Source organism: Schistocerca cancellata, chromosome 8, assembly GCF_023864275.1.
Source record: "Schistocerca cancellata isolate TAMUIC-IGC-003103 chromosome 8, iqSchCanc2.1, whole genome shotgun sequence".
NCBI lineage: Eukaryota > Metazoa > Arthropoda > Insecta > Orthoptera > Acrididae > Schistocerca > Schistocerca cancellata.
The window spans coordinates 495,996,097-496,019,637 of NC_064633.1; the positions used below are offsets into that span (position 1 = coordinate 495,996,097).

The 23,541-nt window shown below is 42.2% G+C and overlaps 1 protein-coding gene across 1 annotated transcript in view; it reads left to right on the plus strand.

The window, feature by feature from the left end:
• The window catches only part of LOC126095186 (uncharacterized), a 207,868-nt gene that overhangs the window by 171,123 nt on the left and 13,204 nt on the right, over window positions 1-23,541 (plus strand). The window contains exon 10 of the mRNA XM_049909919.1: window positions 16,475-16,713. Within this exon, the coding sequence (XP_049765876.1) occupies window positions 16,475-16,713 (239 nt within the window). The remainder of the gene's footprint in view (window positions 1-16,474; window positions 16,714-23,541) is intronic.

Sequence of the window (23,541 nt, forward strand, 5' to 3'; positions counted from 1 at the left end):
TGAATGATAAGGAGACTATGTCGAAAAATGTTAAATCAGTGTTACACTTTTGTTCAGTTAAACAAATATTAAAATAATAAAGGTTATCATTTGGCTAACCTCTTCCACGTCTTAGCTTGCATATGTATTTGTCACATGTCTTGCATACATCTCCTCCTCCCTCCACTCTGTGCCCAACCCTCCCTCTATCTGTCTCTCTTGTCCACCTCATCCTGCCACCTCTATCTGTCCACCTCCCCCACTTCACTCTCTCCATCTCCTGCTCCTCCTCTGTGTGTCCATCACCTCCACCCCCTCACTCTGGCCATACCTTCCTATGCCTCTCCCTGTCCACTTCCTCCCCCCTTCTTCATTTTCCACTACCCTTCAACACTTTCTACCTGCCTCCTGAATTTCTCATTCTTCCTTCTCTCCCTGACCACCCCCTCCTCCCTCCCTGTCTGCCCATCTCCTCTCCATCTCCCTGTGAATCTCCTCCTCCTCCCTCCCTCTCTCTCTGTCTGTTCTCACCCCCTCTGTCTGTACTGTCCATCTACTCTTCACCAGTCTCTGTACTTCTTCTCCTGTCCATCTCCATATCTCCCCTTTCTCTCTCTCCATCTCTACCTCCTCCCTCTCTCTCTCTCTGTCCATCTCCTGTTGCCTCCACTTTCTTTCCATCTTCTCCTGTTCCCCTCATTTCATACATCTCCTCCTGTCCCCTGTCTCCTCCTCCTTCTCCTCACCTCTCCTTAATCATCTCTTCCTGTGCCCTCTCCCAATTCATCTCCTGCTGCCCACCTCTTCCTATGCAAATCCTCCTCCCCTTTCTTCCCACCTATCTTCTGCTCCCCCTCTCTCTGCCTATCTCCTCCTCTCTCTCTGTCTTCCTATGTATCCCCTCGATCCCTCTTCCCTGTCCATCCCCTCTTCTATCCATTCCAAATCATTACCAGCTGTAGCCCCTGAAAAACAGACCAATATAGCAATTCGATACTACCATCACAACATGGATTTCGTGCAAGGCAGCCTATGTTTCAGGGGTTTAGAAACCTTCTCTTGCCCTAAACATGTAGGCTGTCCTGCAAAACAAGTTGATAAGGCAGACCAATGCTATTCCCACACAAAATGCCTCTCATGCAGGGCAGCCTTGATGTCTGAGGCTTAAAAACATATATCACCACACCTTTTGAGGCTAGGTGGTTACAAACATCACTGTGCTGATATTTGTGATGTCTGCTGTCTGTGTGCCAAATTTGGTTGACATTGATCCACAGGCTTGAGAGGGTATCCTGGACTTACATACATACCAGGGCTATCCAGAAAGTAACAGATGTTTTAACATTAATAATATGGAAAACACAAATTTTGTTTTATACATTTTAAAGGTAAACTCTTAAGCTATTTTTCTACATAGCCATTCAGACTGAGGCACTTATCGTGCCATGGCACAAGTTTCTCAATACCATCTCTGTAGAAATCTGCCACCTGCGATTTCAACTACTGATTTACGCTGGCATGCAGTCTTGTGTCAGTATCAAAGCATTACATAGTGAGTCATGTCTTCATTGCTGGTAAGAGGTGGTTGTTGCTTGGCACCAAATCCAGGCTATAACTGATCACCACCCATCCAAAACCCCATAGGGGCTCTCAGGTACGACTCAACATGTGTGAAAGTGCATTGTCGTGAAAAAACACAACTTTTGCACTAAGTTTTTCCCAGAACTTGTTTTTTATCACCTGCCTTAACTTTTCCAGCATTTGACAATATTCTCTGACTTAACTGTTGTGCCACATACCAGGAAATAAACAAGACTCACTCTGTTACATTCCCAAAACATAGCAGTCATGATCTTTCTGGCTGACAGTGTTTGCATAAACTTCCTTGGTTTCTTGGGAGAATTTTTGTGTCCACATTCCATCGACTGCCTTTTTGTTTCAGAATCAACATGCTTCACCCAAGTTTCATCCACAGTTATGATACATCCAATAAATTTGTTACGATTTTTCTTGAAATCTTTGAGGAAGGTCAGTGCTGCCGCCAGTCTCTGTTATTTATGGTCTTCCATTAGGATTATGGGAACCCACCAAGCACAAAATTTGTGGTAACCAAGCATCTCCACCACAATTTCATGCACCAGACTCCATGAAATTTGGGGAAAACTTTGCAACATTTCTGTAATGGTGAAACAACAAATTTTGTCATTAATTTTCATCACTACTTTTCATCAGTCAATAGCCCAGACCTACTACTGCAGTCCTCATCGTGAATCCTGGAATGGTCATTTTTTAAATCACTGCACAATTGTCTGACTCAGCTTTCAATCATTATTCGTTTTCTGTACACATCATGAAGGTTGCAATAAATTTCAAGTGGTTTGCAGTTTCTTGTCAATAAAAGCCTGATCAAGAGAACACACCTGCAATTTCCTATTGCAGAGCACATTTTAACCTGTCACAAAAAGTAAAGTAGCAGCGACATCCATGCTGCAATTGAAGTGATGTCAGGTGTTCCCCAGGGAAGCGTCCTGGGATCTCTGCTGTTCCTGATCTATATAAATGACCAGGGTGACAATCTGAACAGTTCTCTTAGGTTGTTCACAGATGATGCTGTAATTTACCGTCTAGTAAGGTCATCGGAAGACCAGTATCAGTTGCAAAGCGATTTAGAAAAAATTGCTGCTGTTCCTGATCTATATAAATGACCTGGGTGACAATCTGAGCAGTTTTCTTAGGTTGTTCGCAGATGATGCTGTAATTTACCATCTAGTAAGGTCATCCGAAGACCAGTATAAGTTGCAAAGCAATTTAGAAAAGATTGCTGTATGGTGTGGCAGGTGGCAGTTGACGCTAAATAATGAAAAGTGTGAGGTGATCAATGTGAGTTCCAAAAGAAATCCTTTGGAATTCGATTACTCGATAAAGAGTACAATTCTCAAGGCTGTCAATTCAACCAAGTACCTGGGTGTTAAAATTACGAACAACTTCAGTTGGAAAGACCACATAGATAATATTGTGAGGAAGGCGAGCCAAAGGTTGCGTTTCATTGGCAGGACACTTAGAAGATGCAACAAGTCCACTAAAGAGACAGCTTACACTACACTCGTTCATCCTCTGTTAGAATATTGCTGGGCGGTGTGGGATCCTTACCAGGTGGGATTGACGGAGGACATCGAAAGGGTGCAAAAAAGGGCAGCTCGTTTTGTATTATCACGTAATAGGGGAGAGAGTGTGGCAGATATGATACGCGAATTGGGATGGAAGTCATTAAAGCAAAGATGTTTTTCGTCATGGCGAGATCTATTTACGAAATTTCAGTCACCAACTTTCTCTTCCAAATGCGAAAATATTTTGTTGAGCCCAACCTACATAGGTAGGAATGATTATCAAAATAAAATAAGAGAAATCAGAGCTCAAACAGAAAGGTTTAGGTGTTTGTTTTTCCCACACGCTGTTCGGGAGTGGAATGGTAGAGAGATAGTATGATTGTGGTTTGATGAACCCTCTGCCAAGCACTTAAATGTGAATTGCAGAGTAATCATGTAGATGTAAATGTAGATGTAGATTGCTGGATGTGTACTGAGTGTAGGAAAGTTATGGCACCTATAAGGCGGCTGCAGCCCCACCCACTGCCGTGATAGACTCAAAAGGTCTGTTACTTTCTGGATAGTTCTTGTACATATATGCTGCTTTAGTGTATAATAGCCAGTTTCCCACAGCTTCGCTCACATACATGTTTGACACATATATTGCATGCATCTTACTGTCCACCTCCTCCTTCTACCCCTCTTCCTTTTGCCTCTGACTACTACCCCTCTTCCTTTTGCCCCTGACCACTACCCCTCTGCATCTTCCCCCAGACTCATGTATTCCCTCTCCCTCCTTTCTCTGTCCATCCCCTCCTCCACCTCTCCTTGTCCATACAGTCCTCCTCCACTCTCTCTGTCCTTCTCATCCTCTCCTCTCCCTGTTCATCACCTCCTGCCACATCTCTCTTTCCATTGCTTCCTTCCCCCCTCTCCCTATCCATTACCCTTCTGCACTCTCCCCCGTCTATATCCACCTCCTACACCACCCTTCTCCCTGTTCATCTCCTCCAGTCTCCCTATTTATCTCCTCTTCCACCCTCCATCTCTCTCTCTCCCTTCCTTCCCCTCTCACTATCACCTTCCAATCCTCTCTGACCGCATCCTCCTCCCCCTCTCTCTGCCCATACTCTTCATCCATCTCTCTGCCCACCTCATCCTCCTCCCCCACTCTCTTTCTGTTCATCTCCTCCTCTCCTCTCTTTCTGTCCTCCTCCCTCTCTCCCTGTCCATCTCTTCCCTCCTCCTCTGTATCTTTGTTCATTTCCCCCACCCCTTCCCCCTACCCATCACTTCCTACCTCTCTCTATGATCATCCATATTCATCTCAGTCTCGCCCTGCCATGCCCATCCGTATGTATAGACTCTGCAAAACATGGCAATAAAGCAAGCTGCCACTACTGCCAGGAACTTGAAAACCTTTTTTGCCGCTAATTTGTAGCAATACTGATGGAAAACATGATGGAACATTGGTCTGTATGGGGGACTGGATTTTAGAATGTGCCTGAATAACAAGTCATACTGTGCAAAAAAGATAACAAGGTTTCAAAAACAGGCATATTACACAAGATTTTTAAGCATAAATGCAGCATTAGAATTAAAGAGGCCAGTGGTTTATTCAGCTGAAACATGGATTCATAAGGATTACACTGTGAATAAATGACAGATTGATAGTTTTTAATGAGTATTGCCTAACAAAGTGTTAATGTTTAGTATTTGTGCTATACATGGCATTGGCATATTGCTGTTACTATATCCGCTTCTTGTTCTCAGGTTTAAACATGGTGGTACTACAAACTTGGCCAGGTCTTCAGTTCACTGTAGAGAACAGACAAGGAAACAAATATATGAACCTCTTTTCACCTTTCGTGGGCAAGTGCTCTAGCGACTGAGCTACCAAAGCACAACTCACCACTTGGCCTGACAGTTTTGCTTTAGTTGGTACCTCATCTCCTACCTCCCAACTCTCACTTAAACTCTTCTGTGAAACTTTCAACATTACCACTGATTAAAATTATCCCAAGTTCAAGGCTAGGTCCAACACACAGTTTTAATCTACCAGGAAGTTTTATATTCATGCACACTCCACTGTAGAGCAAAAATTTCATTCTGCAAACAAACATATGTCTCAAAACGATCTCAAATGTTCTTCAGTAATCTCCAGTATTCTGGAACTGGAAATACTACGTTCTAGAACTATCAGTCTCCCTGAGTATATAAGGCAAAATTCTGCTAGATTACATCAATAGTAAGTGAAAATGTGAAGCTAATATGTAAGGGATTATAAAAGTGATATTTAATGAGCTATTGAGTTTCAGTGTTCAATGCATAAACACAAAAGAGCATCCATGTAATCACAACTGCAAGCACAGAATGACAAGGTGTTGTGACGAACTTACTTACTTTATTTTATGTGATCAGGCTCAATGGACCATGCACTGCTTTGAGAGATTGCCTCCACTTCAGCCTGTCTTCAGCTCCTTTCTTCCATCCTTCCAGCAGTCCCACTCTCTGAAGGTCTTTGGATATGCAGTCACTCCATCGAGTTCTGGGTCTTCCTACAGGCCTTCTGCCGGTTGGCTTGGTGTTGAGTACAGTTTTCAGACATCATTTGTCCTGCATTCAAGCAGCATGCCCTGCCCACTGGAGTCATTGTGTCTTCATTATAATTACAATGTTTGGCTCTTTGTAAATATCATAAACTCAGAATTGTGACACATCCATTTTTCACTCTCATTATCGTAAACTGGTCCAAAAATCTTCCGAAGGACTTTCCTTTCAAATATCATCAGTCTGTTCAGATCTTGCTTGGTTGTACTCCACATGGCATTTCCATATAGTACTACTGGCTGTATGAGTGTTTTGTAGATGTTTATTTTGAAACACCTTGACAAACTTCTTGTTTTGAGGAGAGCATTAAGGCCATGGTAACAGTGATTACCTGCCTGTAGTCTTGCCTGTATTTCCATTTTACTGGATGGTTCATCTCTGAACACTATGCCCAGATATTTGAACTCCCTGACTTCACAATAAGAACCTTCAGTTGTCTGTAAGGGTGGAAGTGGTTCTTGAGTTTCATTATGTCTACAGTGTAAAACCATGTATTCCGTCTTGTCACAATTGATTTGAAGTCCAATTTTCCTCGCTGTTGTTTCCAGAATGTCAGCCATCTCCCCTAATTCTTCTTGGGACCCAGATAGTAGCACTATATCATCAGCATATCCAAGGTACTTGATGTTCACATCCCCAGTCTGGATTCCTCTGAGTTCATTAGATGACATCTCTCGCATTACCTTCTCTAATGCGAGATTGAAAAGAACAGGTGATAGTCCATCACCCAGCCATAGCCCGGTTTTTATTTTGAATGTTTCAGTCACCTTATTTCCAATTTTTACCTTTGCTGTAGTACCCATCAGGCAGGCCTTTGTGAGGCTTACTAGTTTCTTGGCAAAACCAAACTCTTCCAGACACCTCAGCATACTTTTGCAATGAATACAATTATATGGTAGTTCTTGTTGTGAAGAAATAACATAGTAGAGGAACAATGAAGATAACTCTCTTCGGAATGCAAATATTATCAATAACTTACAAAAAAACAAAGCATCATAAAGTGTAATCACAGTTTTTCACTATTCCCACACAGTGCATCAAAATTTTTTTTTAATGTTGGTTTCTATAGCTAAAAAAATAAAATTGTGTGATTTGGGGAATATGCTCACTTTTTAAGACAGAAAAAGTAAAGGGATATTCAGAAAAACTGATGAGTTGTGGTGGAACAACATTAGTTAATCTTTCTATTAAGGAGCCATATTTGTCAGTGCAAATATTAATTACCTGTTTCTTGTACAGAATGATAAATCTAAACATAACCTACAAATAACCCTGGTTGACAATAATTTTTTGTCAAAGGCAATGGGTATTTTCAGGTATGAGTTTCAAGGAAAGTACTTGAAATGCCCAATCACATGAAGATTTAATATAAACTGAGAATTTCTGTGAAACATTCAAATTGCAGCTACTTAATCATTTTATAATAATGCCAGTATTGTTTTGTGGTGTTTTGCAATGCACTGTGATACAAAAAGTTGTTTCATTTTATAGTCTATAATACTGTTACCATAATCTATGGCTAGTCCATCACTGAAGGTTATCTTGGCCCAAAAAGGAAAACAATTTCAGTCTGTTGTCATAGGCAAAAATTCTTCATGTGTGTGATTTTCCACTAGGTAGCAGCAGTTTCTTCAGTACAGACAGGTTTGTTTGTTCATATACTGTGAGAGTCATGCAAAAGATAAGCACCGATCTCATAAAATCTGGCCAAGTAGAATGCTAAAAGTTGGGCCAGGAAGGGGGAGGGGGGGCACACTCCAAAACTCTTCCTGCCTCCACTTCATACAAACCTTAACATTGTAAAACCATTTGTTAAGCCCTATCAAAAGATAGTAAAACTTTCAAATATGTGGCAAGTAAGTTTCTGTGGCTATCAAAAGCTAAGCTGAAACCAAGAGTCTTCATCAGCCCTGATATTTGGAAACTAATGCCAGGCAAAACATTTGAGGAAAAAATGAAATTCAAAGATCAGCTTGGATATTTGTGAGGACTTTCAGCAACTTTCTCTGCAATTACAAAGATCCTGATTACAAGAACATAATATGAAATACGCTAGATAACTGGATGTCTCAATGAGCATGAAGTTACACATCCTAGACTCACATGACAGCTGTTTTCAAGTAGGTCTAAGAGCTATGAGTGTGGAAAATGGTAAAGGTCTCACCAAGATGTTTAAGCAATGGAATAATGCCAGTATTGTTTTGTGGTGTTTTGCAGTGCAATGTGATACAAAAAGTTGTTTCATTTTATAGTCTATAATACTGTTACCATAAGCTATGGCTAGGTTATCTTGGCCCAAAAAGGAAAACAATTTCAGTCTGTTGTCATAGGCAAAAATTCTTCATGTGTGTGTTTTTCCACTAGGTAGCAGCAGTGTCTTCAGTACAGACAGGTTTGTTAGTTCATATACTGTGAGAGTCATGCAAAAGATAAGCACCGATCTCATAAAATCTGGCCAAGTAGAATGCTAAAAGTTGGGCCAGGAAGGGGGAGGGGGGGCACACTCCAAAACTCTTCCTGCCTCCACTTCATACAAACCTTGACATTGTGAAACCATTTGTTAAACCCTGTCAAAAGGTGGTGAAACTTTCAAGTATGTGGCAAGTAAGTTTCTGTGGCTATCAAAAGCTAAGCTGAAACCAAGAGTCTTCATCAGCCCTGATATTTGGAAACTAATGCCAGGCAAAACATTTGAAGAAAAAATGAAACTGAAAGATCAGCTTGGATATTTGTAAGGAGTTTCAGCAACTTTCTCTGCAATTACAAAGATCCTGATTACAAGAACATAATAAGAAACATGCTAGATAAATGGATGTCTCAATGAGCATGAAGTTGCACTTCCTTGACTCCCATGTCAGCTATTTTCAAGTAGGTCTAAGAGCTATGAGTGAGGAAAAGGGTAAAGGTCTCACCAAGACATTAAAGCAATGGAATCAAAGTACCAGGGCTGTTCAGCTATGAGAGTGGTAGTTGACTATCACTGGATGCTGCACAGGGAGTGTCTGCAGATAGTGCACAAATGGATAAGTTCAAAATGGAATGCTGATGGGAGAAAGAAGAAATATTAAGATTTATGCTATTGTATTAGTACTGGGGGACATAATATTTCATTATAATGTTAGGAATGCTCTGTTTTATCATATTTTTCTTAATAATGTTTTTTTAAATGTATGTGTTTTGCAAGAATTTTCTGGATCTTCATCATCATTTTGTGAAAAACCTCTTGTGACAGAGGGAAGCCATTATCACTCCTGAACTTAGCATACCAAAAAACATTAGGAACATATTTTACATGCGCTCTGTCTCTCTCTCTCTCTCTCTCTCTCTCTCTCTCTCTCTCTCTCTCTCTCTCTGCTGTTTGAGGCTGTAGACTAGCAGTGGATTATATTATAAGCAGTATCAAGATATATCCTTCCTGCAGGCAGCACCAAAGTCAGACATGCAAGCAGAGTGCCCACAGAATGACTTGGCCCTTAGCTGCGCAGACAGTACTGTAGTGGAAGAGATGGCAATACTGGCGGGGGCTCTGCTGTGAATGGCTACCGGGCAGTAGGGGAGGCACGGATTGTCAGCTGAAGCCTATGTACAAATGTGTATGTGGTGTAACTTATAAGCTACAGCTAGTGAGTTGCAAACAGTGCTATTAACAGGTTATATCAATATGATCAATAATTCAACAAATACAGACATTTATTAAATATCAATAGTGTCTTGCTATAACACCAAAAAGAAACAGCTGCATAAACTAAGGATTCATCAAAGCAAAATGAGTCCAACAATGTTCTGCCAGAAGGGTATCTTGAAATATGAAAAGATGTAAGAAATGTGACATAGCAGATAATGTCAATTAATATTCCTGGTTCAGCATAATGCTTTACGATGGACACATTTATGAGTGGAGAAACCAGGGAGAGCAAACTTTGCTATATTACATTCACTATCATCAAACAGCCAGTGCCTTATCATCAAAGTCACCAAGACATTTCTTTCAACAACATAATGCAAGATGCATGTTGTCTGTGCTGTCTTGATCTACCTCAGTACAAAGGTAGCACTGTTGCACTAGTCAGCACATTCTCCACATCTCCCAGCCTTGGGAAACATGTGGACAAGCACTGCTGTGAGGCTGGCAGGGTATGAACTGGGCAAAGAGTTGAAACACCATGGAACGATGTAGCCAAATCTGTCACTGAAACCCAGTTCAACCCAATTTGCAGCCCCTGTTGGATCCAGTGTTGCTGCCAGGGATGGCAGCTCTGCATACTAATTCTCATGCTCTGTGTACCCATAAATGACATAGAATTTTAATATTCTTGCTGCCTTACTGTATAGGCACAACAGCTAAATTTTGTTATGTGCTGTCCTTCCTGGTGCTGCAGTTCTAAAAGCCAGCAGTTTCTATTCTTGATTAGACAAATGCTGATATTTTAAAATCTTTGAACAACACTTTTATGATTCCCTAAATTCTCAGCTGGGTAGAAAGATTGCCATATGACCTTTGTCAAGACATCTGTTATGAATTTTGGTTTGTCCATTAGTGAACGCTATGGTACTATCATTGATAGTTCCTTAATTCTGACACTTCATTCTGATTTTTTGTTGCATGGATGGTATCTCATAACTTCACTTGCACAGTTCAGTATTGGGTCAAGCTAAGTGATATTATGTTGAGGTTCTGTGTAATGGGAACACACATGACGATGACTTCTTATGAATTCCATTAATATCCAGTGTTAGTTGACCTTCACAGCTGTGGAATACAGGCCAGTTATGGCCAGGGTTTTTAGGCTTCCACTGGCTGTACTCATAATGTGAATACCAGAACTGTCCCCAGTAATACCCTCCAAATAAATTGGCAGTTGGGAGATATAAGAACAATTGCTGCCCTAGCAATCACATATCACAAGCTAAAAACATGCAACACAACGGAATCTATTGTTTGTGCAAAACAATTTAGCACCAGGGCATAAATGAATTCAAATATTTTCATTTTTATATTTTTACTACAAAGCACGTTCTGCAGTAGTTGTACACCATAGCTGCAGGAAAAATTCTTTATAGACTGGCAGATACGATTACGTGCAATCCCATTAAATTTTTGCCAGTTGAAGCAAACAAGCCAGCAAAAACCTCAGTAAAAACTGTGCTCAAGTGAGTTTCAGAAACCACTAGCTATTCCAGTTGCACAATAAAGAAAAAATAAGGAGTTGATGGGGACAGCTACAACAAGCTCTTCCCAAACCTTCACTGCTTCAGAAAGATTTCTAAACAGTTTGTCAGAGGATGACACACAATTTCAATGTGTCACAGGTTCTTTATTTTACACCACCAGTCATGTGACACAGTACTAAGTGAAACAGTACTAAATGCCTTCTCTGAAAACTACCTAGAACAGATGGTTCTGAACCCCCACTCATGATGGGTTACATGGTCTAGTCACATTAATGTCATCCCACCTATATTTGATGTCAATGTGCAATAACCACTCACAGATGGCAGATGGCAACACTGACAGTGGAGAGTGTATAAAGCATGTCCAGGGATGCAGAAAACAGTGCAATTGTTGTCATAATGCAGGAACAGCACAATTTATCTGACATCCAAATAGCATAAACTGTTTATGTGCTGCCTTGCTTGAAGTTCACTGTACATGGAAAAATTATGCTGTCCAAAACTGGCACCAAAGCAACTGTGGCGCACCACATGCCATAGATATCAGGGATGAAGTATGTTTTATACTACATCAGACGGATGACCATTGGCATGTATGGTCCTGAAACAATTTTCAGCACAGTCCAGATCATAGGAGGGAGTGTTATGGATTGGGGAATATCTTTGTGGCATTCCTTGGGTGATCTTGTCATTCTGGAATGGGTCAATACAAGCAAGTATCTATCCCTGGGGTGATGTCTGCCCTGACATGCAGTTCTTTTTCCCTCACTCAGCAACATGGCATCTACTAGTAGGACAATGTAACATGTCACACAGCTCACACTATGCATGCATGGTTCAAAGAGCAGCAGGATGAGCTTAGAATAATCCTCTGGCCACCAAACACCCAGTCGAGAATCCATGGAACCACCTCGATCAGGCTGTTTGCACCAAAGATCCTCAACCAAGAAACCTAATATAGCCAGTCTCAACATTGAAATTGGCATGGCTCCACATCCCCATGGTACCTTCCAGAACCTCACTGATTCTCTTTCTGCATGTCTGCACTGCAAAAGATGGTTATTCAGGCTCTTGACAGGTAATCACATTAATGTGAATGGAGCATGTAGATCTATTGGCAACAAATAGACCTGACTTCTTTGAAGGTGTCCACATTGAAATTCGTATCAGTGATCATGAGGCAATTGTAGCAACAATGATTACCAAAGTACAAATGCCAACTAAAACAAATAGAAAGTTTTATAATGTACTGTAAACTATATAAAGAAGCAGCAGAGACACATCGTATTGAGGAACTCTTAACATTTACCTCAGGACAGGAGCATGCACAGAAACTGTCTGGATGGATATGTACCTACCAGAACTGTTTGTGATGGGACAGCCCCTCCATGGTATTCAGTCACTGTAATGAAACTCGTACAGAAACAGACACTACTGCACAATACACACAAAACAAAGTCATGGGCTTTACATAGATGCTAAACAAAATGCATTTTGCTGTCAAGAGAGCAATGCATTAAGCCCTCAATGACTGTCAGTCAGTATATTGTTTAAAGATTTGCACAAAACCCAATGTAATTTTAGTCATATGTAAGGGTTGTTAGTGTCACCAAAATTAGTGTCCAGACGTCCATGGACTAGACATGAACTGAAATTGAGTGTATCAAAGCAAAAGCAGGAATGCTGATGTTTACTAACGTTTCTCTACAAAGGAAAACCTAGGAACTTAATTGTCATACCACTTAAAATATGAGTTTTAGTGTCAGTGGCATTGAGAATCAGTTGAAATACTTAAAATTGAACAAAGCTCCAGGGCCCAATGGAATTCCTATCAGATGTTATACTGAATTTGCAGCTGATTCAGCCCCTCTTTTCACTATAATCTATCATAGAGCCCACGAACAAAAAACCGTCCGCAGTAGTTGGGAGAAAGATTTACAAGAAGAGTAAAAGAAGTGATGCACAAAACTACTGTTCAATATCCTTGGTGTCAATTTGTTCTATAATCTTAGAAAATAGTCTGAGTTCAAATGGAAAGAGGCATCTCAAGCAGAATGACCTCCTTCATGACAACCAGCATAGATTCCAAAAACATAGATCATGTGAAATTCATACTTTTCTCACATGATGTCCTGAAAGTCATAGATCAAGGCAATCAGGTGGACATACTACGACTCAATTTCTAAAAAGTATTTACTTAGTACCACATCTAGTCTTATTATCAAAATTATAATAGTATGGGGTATCAAATGCAACATGTGATTGAATTGACAATTTTTTGGTAGGGAGGACACAGCAAGTTATCTTCGATGGAAGGTCATAGACAAACAGAGAAATAACTTTGAGTGTGACTTAGGGAAGTGTGTTGGGACCCTTGCTGTTCATGTTGTACATTAATGACCTTGCAGACAATATTAATGGTAACCTCAGAGTTTTTGCAGAGGATGCAGTTAACTGTAAAGAAGTACTGTCTGAAAGAAGCTGCACAAATATTCACTCAGTGCTTGATAAGATTTAAAGGTGATGAATACCCCTGTTAATCCCATTTCATTCAACTTTTAAAGGTCACACTCATGGAATCTCCAAGTTTAATGCAAAACTTGATGACATAATGTTGCTCCAAATTCTGCTATTCCTTTTTTGTAACACACAACAAAAACACAACTTCACTGATCGTTGTACAGAGCTGAAACTAGGACTGAGCATCTGGAAGGAGGTGAACAAACCAGTCTGCACAAGTAGAACAACACAAATTTACCAGATCACTCACAATATTGTCAGTCTTGTTACTTTTCTTACAAATCTTGTATATCTATGTCTATATCTGTACTCTGCAAACCATTGTTGCAGAGGGTACATCCCATTGCACCAGTTATTATGACTTTCTCCCATTTCGTTCACATATGGATCAAGAGAAGAATGATGGTTTAATTGTTTAAGTGTGTAGTGTAATTAGTCTAATCTTATCTTTGTGATCTCTAAGAGAGCAATATGTTGGCGTTTGTAATATATTCATCAGTTAATGTTTGTTATAGAAATTTTTGAAGTAGATCTTCACCAGAAAGTTTGTGTCTGCCTTGAAGCATCTGCTAGCTCAGTTCTTTTAGCATCTTTGTGACACTCTCCCATGCATAGAATAAACCTATAGAATAAACCTGTGACCATAGAATAAACCTGTGACCATTCATGCTGCCCTTCTTTGCACCTGCTCAATACCCCTGTTAATCCCATTTGGAATGAGCCCCACACACTAGGATGTATTGCAAGAGTTCTTAGTGGACTCAGCATTCTTAGTGGACTCACTGCATTTCCTAAGTTTTCTACCACTGAACCACATTCTGTCACCTGCTTTGCCTATTTGCTCATTCCATTTCATATCCATACAAACTGCTACATTCCGGTATTTGTATGTGGTGATCTATCACAACTGTCAAGCAAAGAAGTGCAGCATGAATGGTCACAGGTTTATTCTATGGTCACAGGTTTATTCTATGCATTGGAGAGTGTCACAAAGATGCTAAAATAACTGAGCTAGCAGATGCTTCAAGGCAGACACAAACTTTCTGGTGAAGATCTACTTCAAAAATTTCTGTAACAAACTTTAACTGATGAATATATTACAAATGCCAACATATTGCTCTCTTAGAGATCACAAAGATAAGATTAGACTAATTACACTACACACTGAAACAATTAAACCATCATTCTTCTCTTGATCCATATGTGAACGAAATGGGAGAAAGTCATAATAACTGGTGCAATGGGATGTACCCTCTGCAACAATGGTTTGCAGAGTACAGATATAGACATAGATATACAAGATGTGTAATAAAAGTAACGAGACTGACAATATTGTGAGTGATCTGGTAAAGTTGTGTTGTTCTACTTGTGCAGACTGGTTTGTTCACCTCCTTCCAGATGCTCAGTCTTAGTTTCAGCTCTGTACAACGATCAGTGAAGTTGTGTTACAAAAAAGGAATAGCAGAATTTGGAGAAACATTATGTCATCAAGTTTTGCATTAAACTTGGAGATTCCATGAGTGTGGCCTTTAAAAGTTGAAACACGCCTGTGGGGAGCAATCCCTATCAAGAGCACAAGTGTTTTGCGGGCACAAATCATTTTTGAAAGATTGAGAACATGCTGAAAGTGAAATTTGCTAAGGGAGACCTTCAATTTCAAAACCTATTGAAAATGTCAAATGTATGCATTCTCTTGTGATATCAGACTGACATTTAACAATAAGGATGATGGGTGACATATTAATCTTAAACCCTCTCACCATACATTAGATTTTGACTCAAGGTTTGCACATGCAAAAGGTTCGTGCCAAAATGGTGCTGAAAAACCTCACAACTGAGCAGAAGGACAATTGAAGAAATGTGTACGTTTATCTTTTTGAGAGGGTTTCCAATGACCACAAATGGTTCAGTCATGTGATCACAAGTGACAAATCTTGGATTTTTTAGTACAATCCCCAAACAAAGCAGCAAAGTGAGGAGTGGCACATTGAGACACTTCCTCAACCAAAACAAGCTCGAATGAGGAAATCAAAGATCAGAAAAATGTTGATTTGCTTTTTTGACAGTACGGATAGCATGCATAAAGAATTTGTTCCTCCAGGGCAAACTGTCAACCAAGTGTATCACAAAGATGTCCTTGAAAGGTTCAGGAAAATGGTGAATCAAGTGGACTGGACTTTTCAGACAAGTGGATAATGCGTCATGACAATGCTCCAAGTCACACAGCCACTTCCATCTTGAAATTTTGACCTCAAAAGGCGCTCTTGTTGTTCCACAGCCCCCTGCCCCCTATTCACCTGATCTGAGTTCTTGTGACTTCTTTCTTTTCCAAAAATTGAAAAATGTCTTAAAAAGACATCATTTTGGGACACTGGGAAACATTCAAAAGAATGTGACTGACATGTTAAAAGGCTCTACCAGTTGAGGCCCTTCAGCACCACTATCAAGACTGGAAACAACAACTCTGACAGTGTATAGCTGCTGAAAGGAATTACTTGTTATTTGAAAGAAATAGAAACTTTTGTAGACAAGAAATCAATCTCATTACTTTTCTCACATACATTGTAGACTGTTTGATATGCTTAGCTTCTTAGTTCTTACCTTTTCTTGTTTTATAAGATTTTGTTATGGCAGCACATGGTCAGTTTTTTTGCTTTGACTAATCCTTTGTTTGTCCAAATATTCCTTTTCTGGTACTCTTGTGAAAAATTATTAACTTCGAACATCTATACTTGTCAAATTATTGGTCATATTGACCTATCATGCTAAAATGATCATTTGGAGACTCACTAGCTATGGTCTACAAACTATGCTGGATACGCTTCTGGGAATAGGTTTCAGCTGTTGAACTGCAACTCCCCCATTGTGCAATGGTCATTCACTATGGAGCCCCATCACTACCATTGTACCTTTCCCCACTGTGCTGTCTGCACAGGCATGGGCCAAGTATTTTGCACACATTCTACCGATACCCTGCAGCTGAGGTAGAGCATTCTAGATAAGCTCAAAATCAGCCTGCCCTCCTTTGTAAGAGGAGGGAATGAAATATCCCAACACAATAAAGAGCTGTAGTGTGAAAGCACAAAGTTTTGTGTGTCTGTGTGCAGATTGTGCACGCACGCGTCTCCTGCTGGAAGCAGAGGGGCGCCAGGATGGGCTGCCGAGGTGCTGCGCCTCTGGTGACTTTGTAGCATGGCAGTGCTGGCGTGGCCGCTGCTACTGTGTGGATGGGCATGGTGCACAGAGTTCATCAGATGTACCAGCCTCAGAGCTGACTTCACTACCCTGCTGGGCCAATGATGACAAGAACGTTTGTGCGTCGGATGATGGTGTCTACTCGCAGCAGGTCTGTACTCCACTCACAAAAAGTTTTCACTACTCTACAACAAGCACATACTTCTTTTCTAACTTTTTATTTGTCTCATACACAAGCTTGTTTTACTCTAATGTCTTTCTGGTCAAAACAGACTACTTGTGGTGGATGTAGATTTATGGGTTTAGTGTTGTGTGGTTGCCAGATCCAGTGATGTACACTATACACCATGTAATAAGTGTGATTTTATTGGTCCAAGTCATATATATTTGATTCCCAATACACACATGTTTACAGTTTCGCACAAGACCACAGACTGCTCCCAAAGAGCTTGTAAAACAAAGATGTCGATATGTGCCTTGTCAATAGTTGTCGAATTAGCCCCCACCCCAGAGTGTGGAGCACAAAGACATATGTGTAAAGGAAACACCCGGGGGGGGGGGGGGGGGGGGGTTGTTTAAACAAAAACAATACATGACATTAGTAAATGAAGTCCTCAAGCCAGAAAGGGGGGCGGATGGTCCTGCCCGACCAGGCAAATCTTCGTACAGCAGTGGAGGAATCCAGGGAGAGAAGGCATTGGATTGTGAGGAGCTGGGGTAGCAAACCTAAATGCCTGTTTTGGTACAAATGACTTAGACTGTTCATGGGTCAGCACCAACAGGCAAGGGGTCAGACTGGAGAAGGTGAATGTGGGTCAAGTTGACATGTGGGAAGCTGGCTCGTTCGTATAATGGAAACACATTGTCAGGAAGCACAACAAAAAACACTTTAGAACTACAAAGTAAATCAGTGTTGATATTAACTACCACTTCCATAGAGGGGGTGACAGAATCTCTACACGAATCATTGTCGGCAACGTCACACATTCAGAGGCTGCCCCCTGGTACGTCACTAAATCCTAACAGGGGAGGGGCTGGGGGTTGCCTGTGGGAGAGGGAGTCATCACATGCATCACTCTGTAGGGTGATGTCATACGTACCTGTAACATTGTCACTTGACTGGGAGTAGGTAGCATCACACGTGCAGGAATGGTCGCACACTAGATACCTCTTGCGAGGTGGGTGTGGCAGGAGGTGGGGGCTGACTGGGTGGAGTATCAACTAGTTCTCATAGAGACCATACTGGTTTGAGGTGGCAGACAGATACGGTTTGAGGTGGCAGACAGATACGGTTTTAGGTGTGCCATTAATGAGAACTTAGAACATGATGTTACATCGTGAGATGACTCTGTGTGGGCCCAAGTATGGAGGGCTGAGCGCCAGTCGGATGGTGTCATCACGCACCATGATCTGAGTGTACGATGCTAAGTCCTTGTGCAGGAATATTGGGGGAAGTGAGTGTGGGTGAGGAAGGGGCACGCAAATGCTAGTGATTAGCTGCTTAACATGCCTGATGAAGGTCGAGTCACAGATTTGATCCGGAGGGAATGAAGGCTCGACTAACTTTGCTGGGAGTGTTAGGGGTTCTTTGTATAGGATTCTGCCAGAGACATGACAATGTCCTCTTTATATGCAGCCCGAACACTTAACATTACCCACGGTGGGGCATCGGCCCACTCACATTCGTGGCACATCAGTGAAGATTTAAGTGTTCAGTGCCAGTGTTCGACAAACCTATTGTTCTGGGGGTAATACGCTGTTGTCCTAAATCATGTCATCCCACACAGTGCACAAAGTTGTCGGAAGAGGGTGAATTCAAACTGGCGGCCCTGCTCAGTGGTGATAGAAGCTGGGCAGCCGAAGTGCGAGATCCACATTAATAAAAGGGCTCGGGCCACTGTGTCTGCTGTGATAGTAGTGAGGGGAATCACCTATACCCTGCAGATGAACCTGTTGATGTCAGACAGTATGTAACGAATGGAGCCCGAGGAGGTAAGGGCCCAATGATATTGATGTGTATCTTCTGAATCTTCGTTTTGCCAAGTAAAACGTACTGATGGAGGATTGTGCATGACATTCTACTTTTGCACACTGCAAGCCATACATACTCGTGCCCAACTGCAACATTATTGTATCAAACCAGGCTAAATGAAACATCCAGATACCAGACATGCGGTGCTAAGTATGCCAGGGTGTGCCAAGTCGTGAATACCATTAAAAATGTCCTGGCAGAGAGGTGCGGGAATCACTGGATGTATGTGTCCTGTTGAAATGTCACACCAGATGGGTGACGAGAACCTGGGAAGTGTCCAAACTCGAGTTTGAGTCCTGTTTTAGTATCAGAGTGCAATGCAACAAGTTTAGTATCACCTGTTTGCAATCTAGGGAGTTCACTGAGGTCCAGCTGTGAAGATAATACTGATACATAAGGTAAAAAATCAGCCACAACATTGTCTGCCCCTCTGACATAATATATGTCATTCATAAACTGGCATATGAGGTCCATATGATGGAAACATCTCGGGATGAATCCTCACCTGGGTTGTGGAAAGTGTATACGAGCGGTTCGTGATCGGTAAATACCACAAGATGATGACCTTCGATATCATCTTGGGAATGTTTGATAGTGGTGTCAATAGCAAACAGGTTCTGGTTGAAGGTGGACCATTTGCGTTGAGAATCAGACAGTTTGTGGGAGAAAAATCTGTGCAGCTCTACAACAGAACCCACAGATTGCTGAAGCACCACCCCCACTGCTGCCTCACTCACATTTGTAGTAAGCAAGATTGGAGCATCAGGGATGGGGCGAGTGAGCTTAAAGGCCTTGTGTAAGGCTGACTTGAGGTTATCAAATGCATGTCACATGTTGGGAGTCTACGTGACCGCCCAAGACCTTGAAGTGTTTTTGCCTGCGAGAGCATCCGTCAGTGGGGCTTCTATGTCAGCGGCTTGGAGAATGTGTTTGCAGTAGTAATTTACAGTTCCTAGGAAGCGACAGAGGCCCTGAAAGTCTTTGGGCAAAGGCATGATACCAACAGCCTCGACCTGTTTTGGCATGGGGTGGATGCCATTGGCAGAAACTACGTGGCCCAGAAAAGTGACACTAGTGCAGTGCTATTGTGACTTAGCATTGTTCAGTGTAATACCATTTGCTTGTAAGAGCCGTAACACTGTATTTAAATGGAGTTCATGTTCCTTGAGTGAGGAAGAAAAAATTAACAAGTCATCCAGGTATGCTTATGGAAAGTCCAGTTTTTCAACCAACAAGTCAATGAACCATTGCCACATCTGTGCAGCGTTTTTAAAACCAAACAGCATAAGTAGATACTCAAACAATCTGAATGGAGTGATGATGGTGGTGTTTTCAACATCCTCGGATGCCATTGGCAGTTGGTGGTACACCTTGTGACAGTCAATTACACTGAAAATTTGTGCCCTGTGCAGTTGGGAAGCAAAATCTTGAATATTATGGGATAATTATCTAACATTGTTCTGGTTTTAAGCACTTGATAGTCTGTGCAGAGATGGAAGGTGTCATCTTTCTTGGCATGAAATGAACGGGTGATGACCAACTACTAGAAGAAAGGTGAAAAGTCTTACTTTCTAAAAGTTCCTGAATAATAGCGTTGACGTGTTTAAGTTTTTCTGGGTTTAAATGCCTAGCCTTTGCATGCTCTGGTGGATCTTCCATGATATTGATTCAATGGAAAGTATCATTGTCAATCGCAAACACCAATGGGGATGATGCACCCGCACCCAATGAAGTATGATTAACCTTTAATGCACATGCTTGTGTTTCCCCAGTCAGCGGATCAGCAGCAGTGACAGTGAACCACTGGTAGTACCTGTTTTGGAGCTCAGTGGCATGCTTGTTGGTGTCGTGAACACAGTGTCTGTCCAGCAGTAGAAACGTCATGCGGCGTCGGCGGTGGGTGCAAGGATGTGGTGCATGGGCTGGGGGCACGGCCATGTGTGACAGCTGGGCGACCTGCTTACGAGAGTCCATGAGCTCGGCTTGCACGGTGGCAATGCGTAAGTGGAGGGCTTTGTTGTTGTCCTGAAGCTCGTCATTGTGCTAATTTAAGAGAGAGCACTGCAACGGCACCTTCAGCTAGCTCACACAATAGGACAAGAGGAAAGAAATACCAGAACTGGTGGTGCAGTCTACTCAGTTAAAGATTAGTGCACCTCAATGTATGTTAGGTGAAAGAGCATTGGCTAAGAGAAAATCCACCCCGAGCATTAGTTCATCTGGTTTGGCAATAATGAAATTCCACTGTAAGGGAGTGTTAATGTCCTGCAGTTTGAGGTTTAAATTAGTTATGCTATGAGATTGGATCAAAGAATTATTGGCAGCTCGAACTGTAAGGCAAGGCTGATGGTCGAATTTAATACCTGCGGACAAAGGTATGACACTGACCTCGACCCCCATGTTGACTAGAAACGAGAGACAAGGCACTGCGTCTTTCACGTACAAGTGTCCTGGAGCATGACGTGAAGAAGTATTAAGAGACACGCATCTGTGAGATGCAACGCAGCCCATAGAATCCTAATGGGGTTGCGGTATTAGTTTGGGAATACGGCATGGGGAACAACATTTCTTAGCCACGTCGTGCAGGAATGGAAATAACACCAAGCAGAGCAGTGCATAGCATCATCCGTCGAGCTGCATGAGGCCAAAATGGCAGTGGAGGGGGCCGTGTTCATAGATTTCTCCAACAGTAGCGCCACAGTAGAGCTGGTAGGCGAGGAGTTACAGAGGCATCTGCCAGGGGGCATTGGGTCCGCATGCAAGCACGGAGCAACTCATGTGCACTCTGTACCAAACGATGGAAACTACAGCACAGGTGTGCCAAACCCTGAGGCCTGAGGGACCCCCGGGGTGGGTGGGTGGGTGGGTGGGTGGGTGGGTGGGTGGGTGGGTGGGGTGGGGGGATGGAGGGTTATGCAGGGATGGCAGGATGTTGTAAACCTGGTCTGTGATCTTCAAATAAGCATCCAGTGGGGCAGAAGTTAGATGGAGAAGGTGAATTTGAACTTTCGGAGGTAGTTTGAGCAACCAGATGGTCTGGCATATGATGTGTATCAGTCGCAGTGCAGAGATGACACCAGAGCTGCGACGGGTATCTGGAAACCAGTGACTTATGACTGACGATGAGGCAGATAGCTTCCTTTGTAGATCTGGATAGGCACTCGAGGATGGTGCATCGGGTGAACACATATTTGTCAACCACAGTAGGTAAAGCCACAATATTGCAGATCAGGTCTGGTTCATAAAGGAGGAGACACAGTAAGCAAAGGAATTCAGTCATCAGTGATGCTGTGCTGCAGGACGAGGTTGACCAAGGCAAACTATGTGCATGGGTGGTTCTTGCGAAGGGGCAGTAGTTTAGGCCAATGGATGTGGGGGAGTGTTGGTGTCATGGTTTGTCAGAAGCTGCCACTCCCTGTCCGTAGGTCTGCAGCAGAAGTGGCTTCAGTGCAGTTGCAGTGTACCAGTTCGCGTCACTGTCAGTAGCATGTGGCACGGTAGGCACGGCTGGCTTAACCGTGGTCAAGAAATCAATGAGTCGGGTGTTTGATGGAGTAACACCAACAGGCATAGAATGGACCAGTGTGGAAGGGTCAACCATAGTCGACCAATGTGCAGAAAATGATAGAGTACAGTTTCCGGGCCCCTCCCCCCCACAGGTGCATTGAAGTTGTTGAAATCACCTAACGTTTGAGGAACATGCACGGCAGACATGGCAGGAATGGTCTGTGCCATCGGAAACACTCATAAAGAGCATGCTCATAGTGTGGAGAGAGGAGGTGGGGTACGGCGGGGGGGGGGGGGGGGGGGGCTGGTTCAAAATCCAGAGTTCCGTTATAAACATGAAATTTTGCTGTCCTGCGCATCCAGCTTGATTTGTAATGCCACTGATCCAGGTGGAAAGTTCACACTGGCACTTAGGAAATTTGTAAACATAGTAACTGGTGTTTGAGCCCATTGTGTCAGCCATTGTTGAGCACCTCAATACATGTGGTAAGTTCACATTCAATGTAAAATGTTCACATGCAAAAATTTTGTTCACGAAAAAGTTTTGTTGGTATGGAACACTGCCACACAGCAGCAGATTCATGTAGTATAACAAAAACTTTTTGTTTGTACCTGATGCCGGTACACGGGGCTGTGGAAATGTAGAAACACTGTCCTGTTGGGTACAGCTACTGGTGTGTTCAGAAACTGCATCAAACAATTATGAACACAAGGCGGAAAATTGGATGACGATGCTGCGGCATCTGTTGGAAAACCTAGTTAGCTCATGTGCAATCTAACAGGCAGCAAGTAGTCCATTGTGTACTGCATGATGGAACGAGAGTTCATTGTAGCACTCATGAATAAATTTGGGGTCACCAGTATGGGCAAAAAAGTTAACCAATTCTTGCTACATTCACTCACACTATACTAATGGATTATATGTGTTCTTAATCTTTATTTTATCCTTTACTTTGTTTTCATGACACATTGTGAAGGATCTGATATTTTTCCTATAAGTGTTTGCCCACAAGAATGCATCTTCCTCGGCACAGTCCAAGAGCTTCTGCAATTGCCGCTGGTGGATTTCCTGTCATTCTGTATGTATTAGTTTGACATATCAGGTCTTGGATCATTTGTGTGTGTACACAAATACTTATCACACAATATAACTCAGCCCTTCTCTGGCAATGAATGAATTGGTTGAAGGAGTGTTGCAGATTACCAGACAATTTTTTATTGCTTCCTTAAAAACCATGGCCTCTATTTACGAAACTCTCACTACTGCATTGCAAGGTGACTGAACAAAGGGTAAAAAATCTATTACCACCTTAGCTGCTAAACAGCACAACACATGGTAGCATTGTAGAAGGCACTGTGCATGCAAGGTGTGTAAGGCTGGAAAGAACATAACACTAAACTGAGCCATGTACTCCTGCTGGTGGAATTGTCATGGCAAAA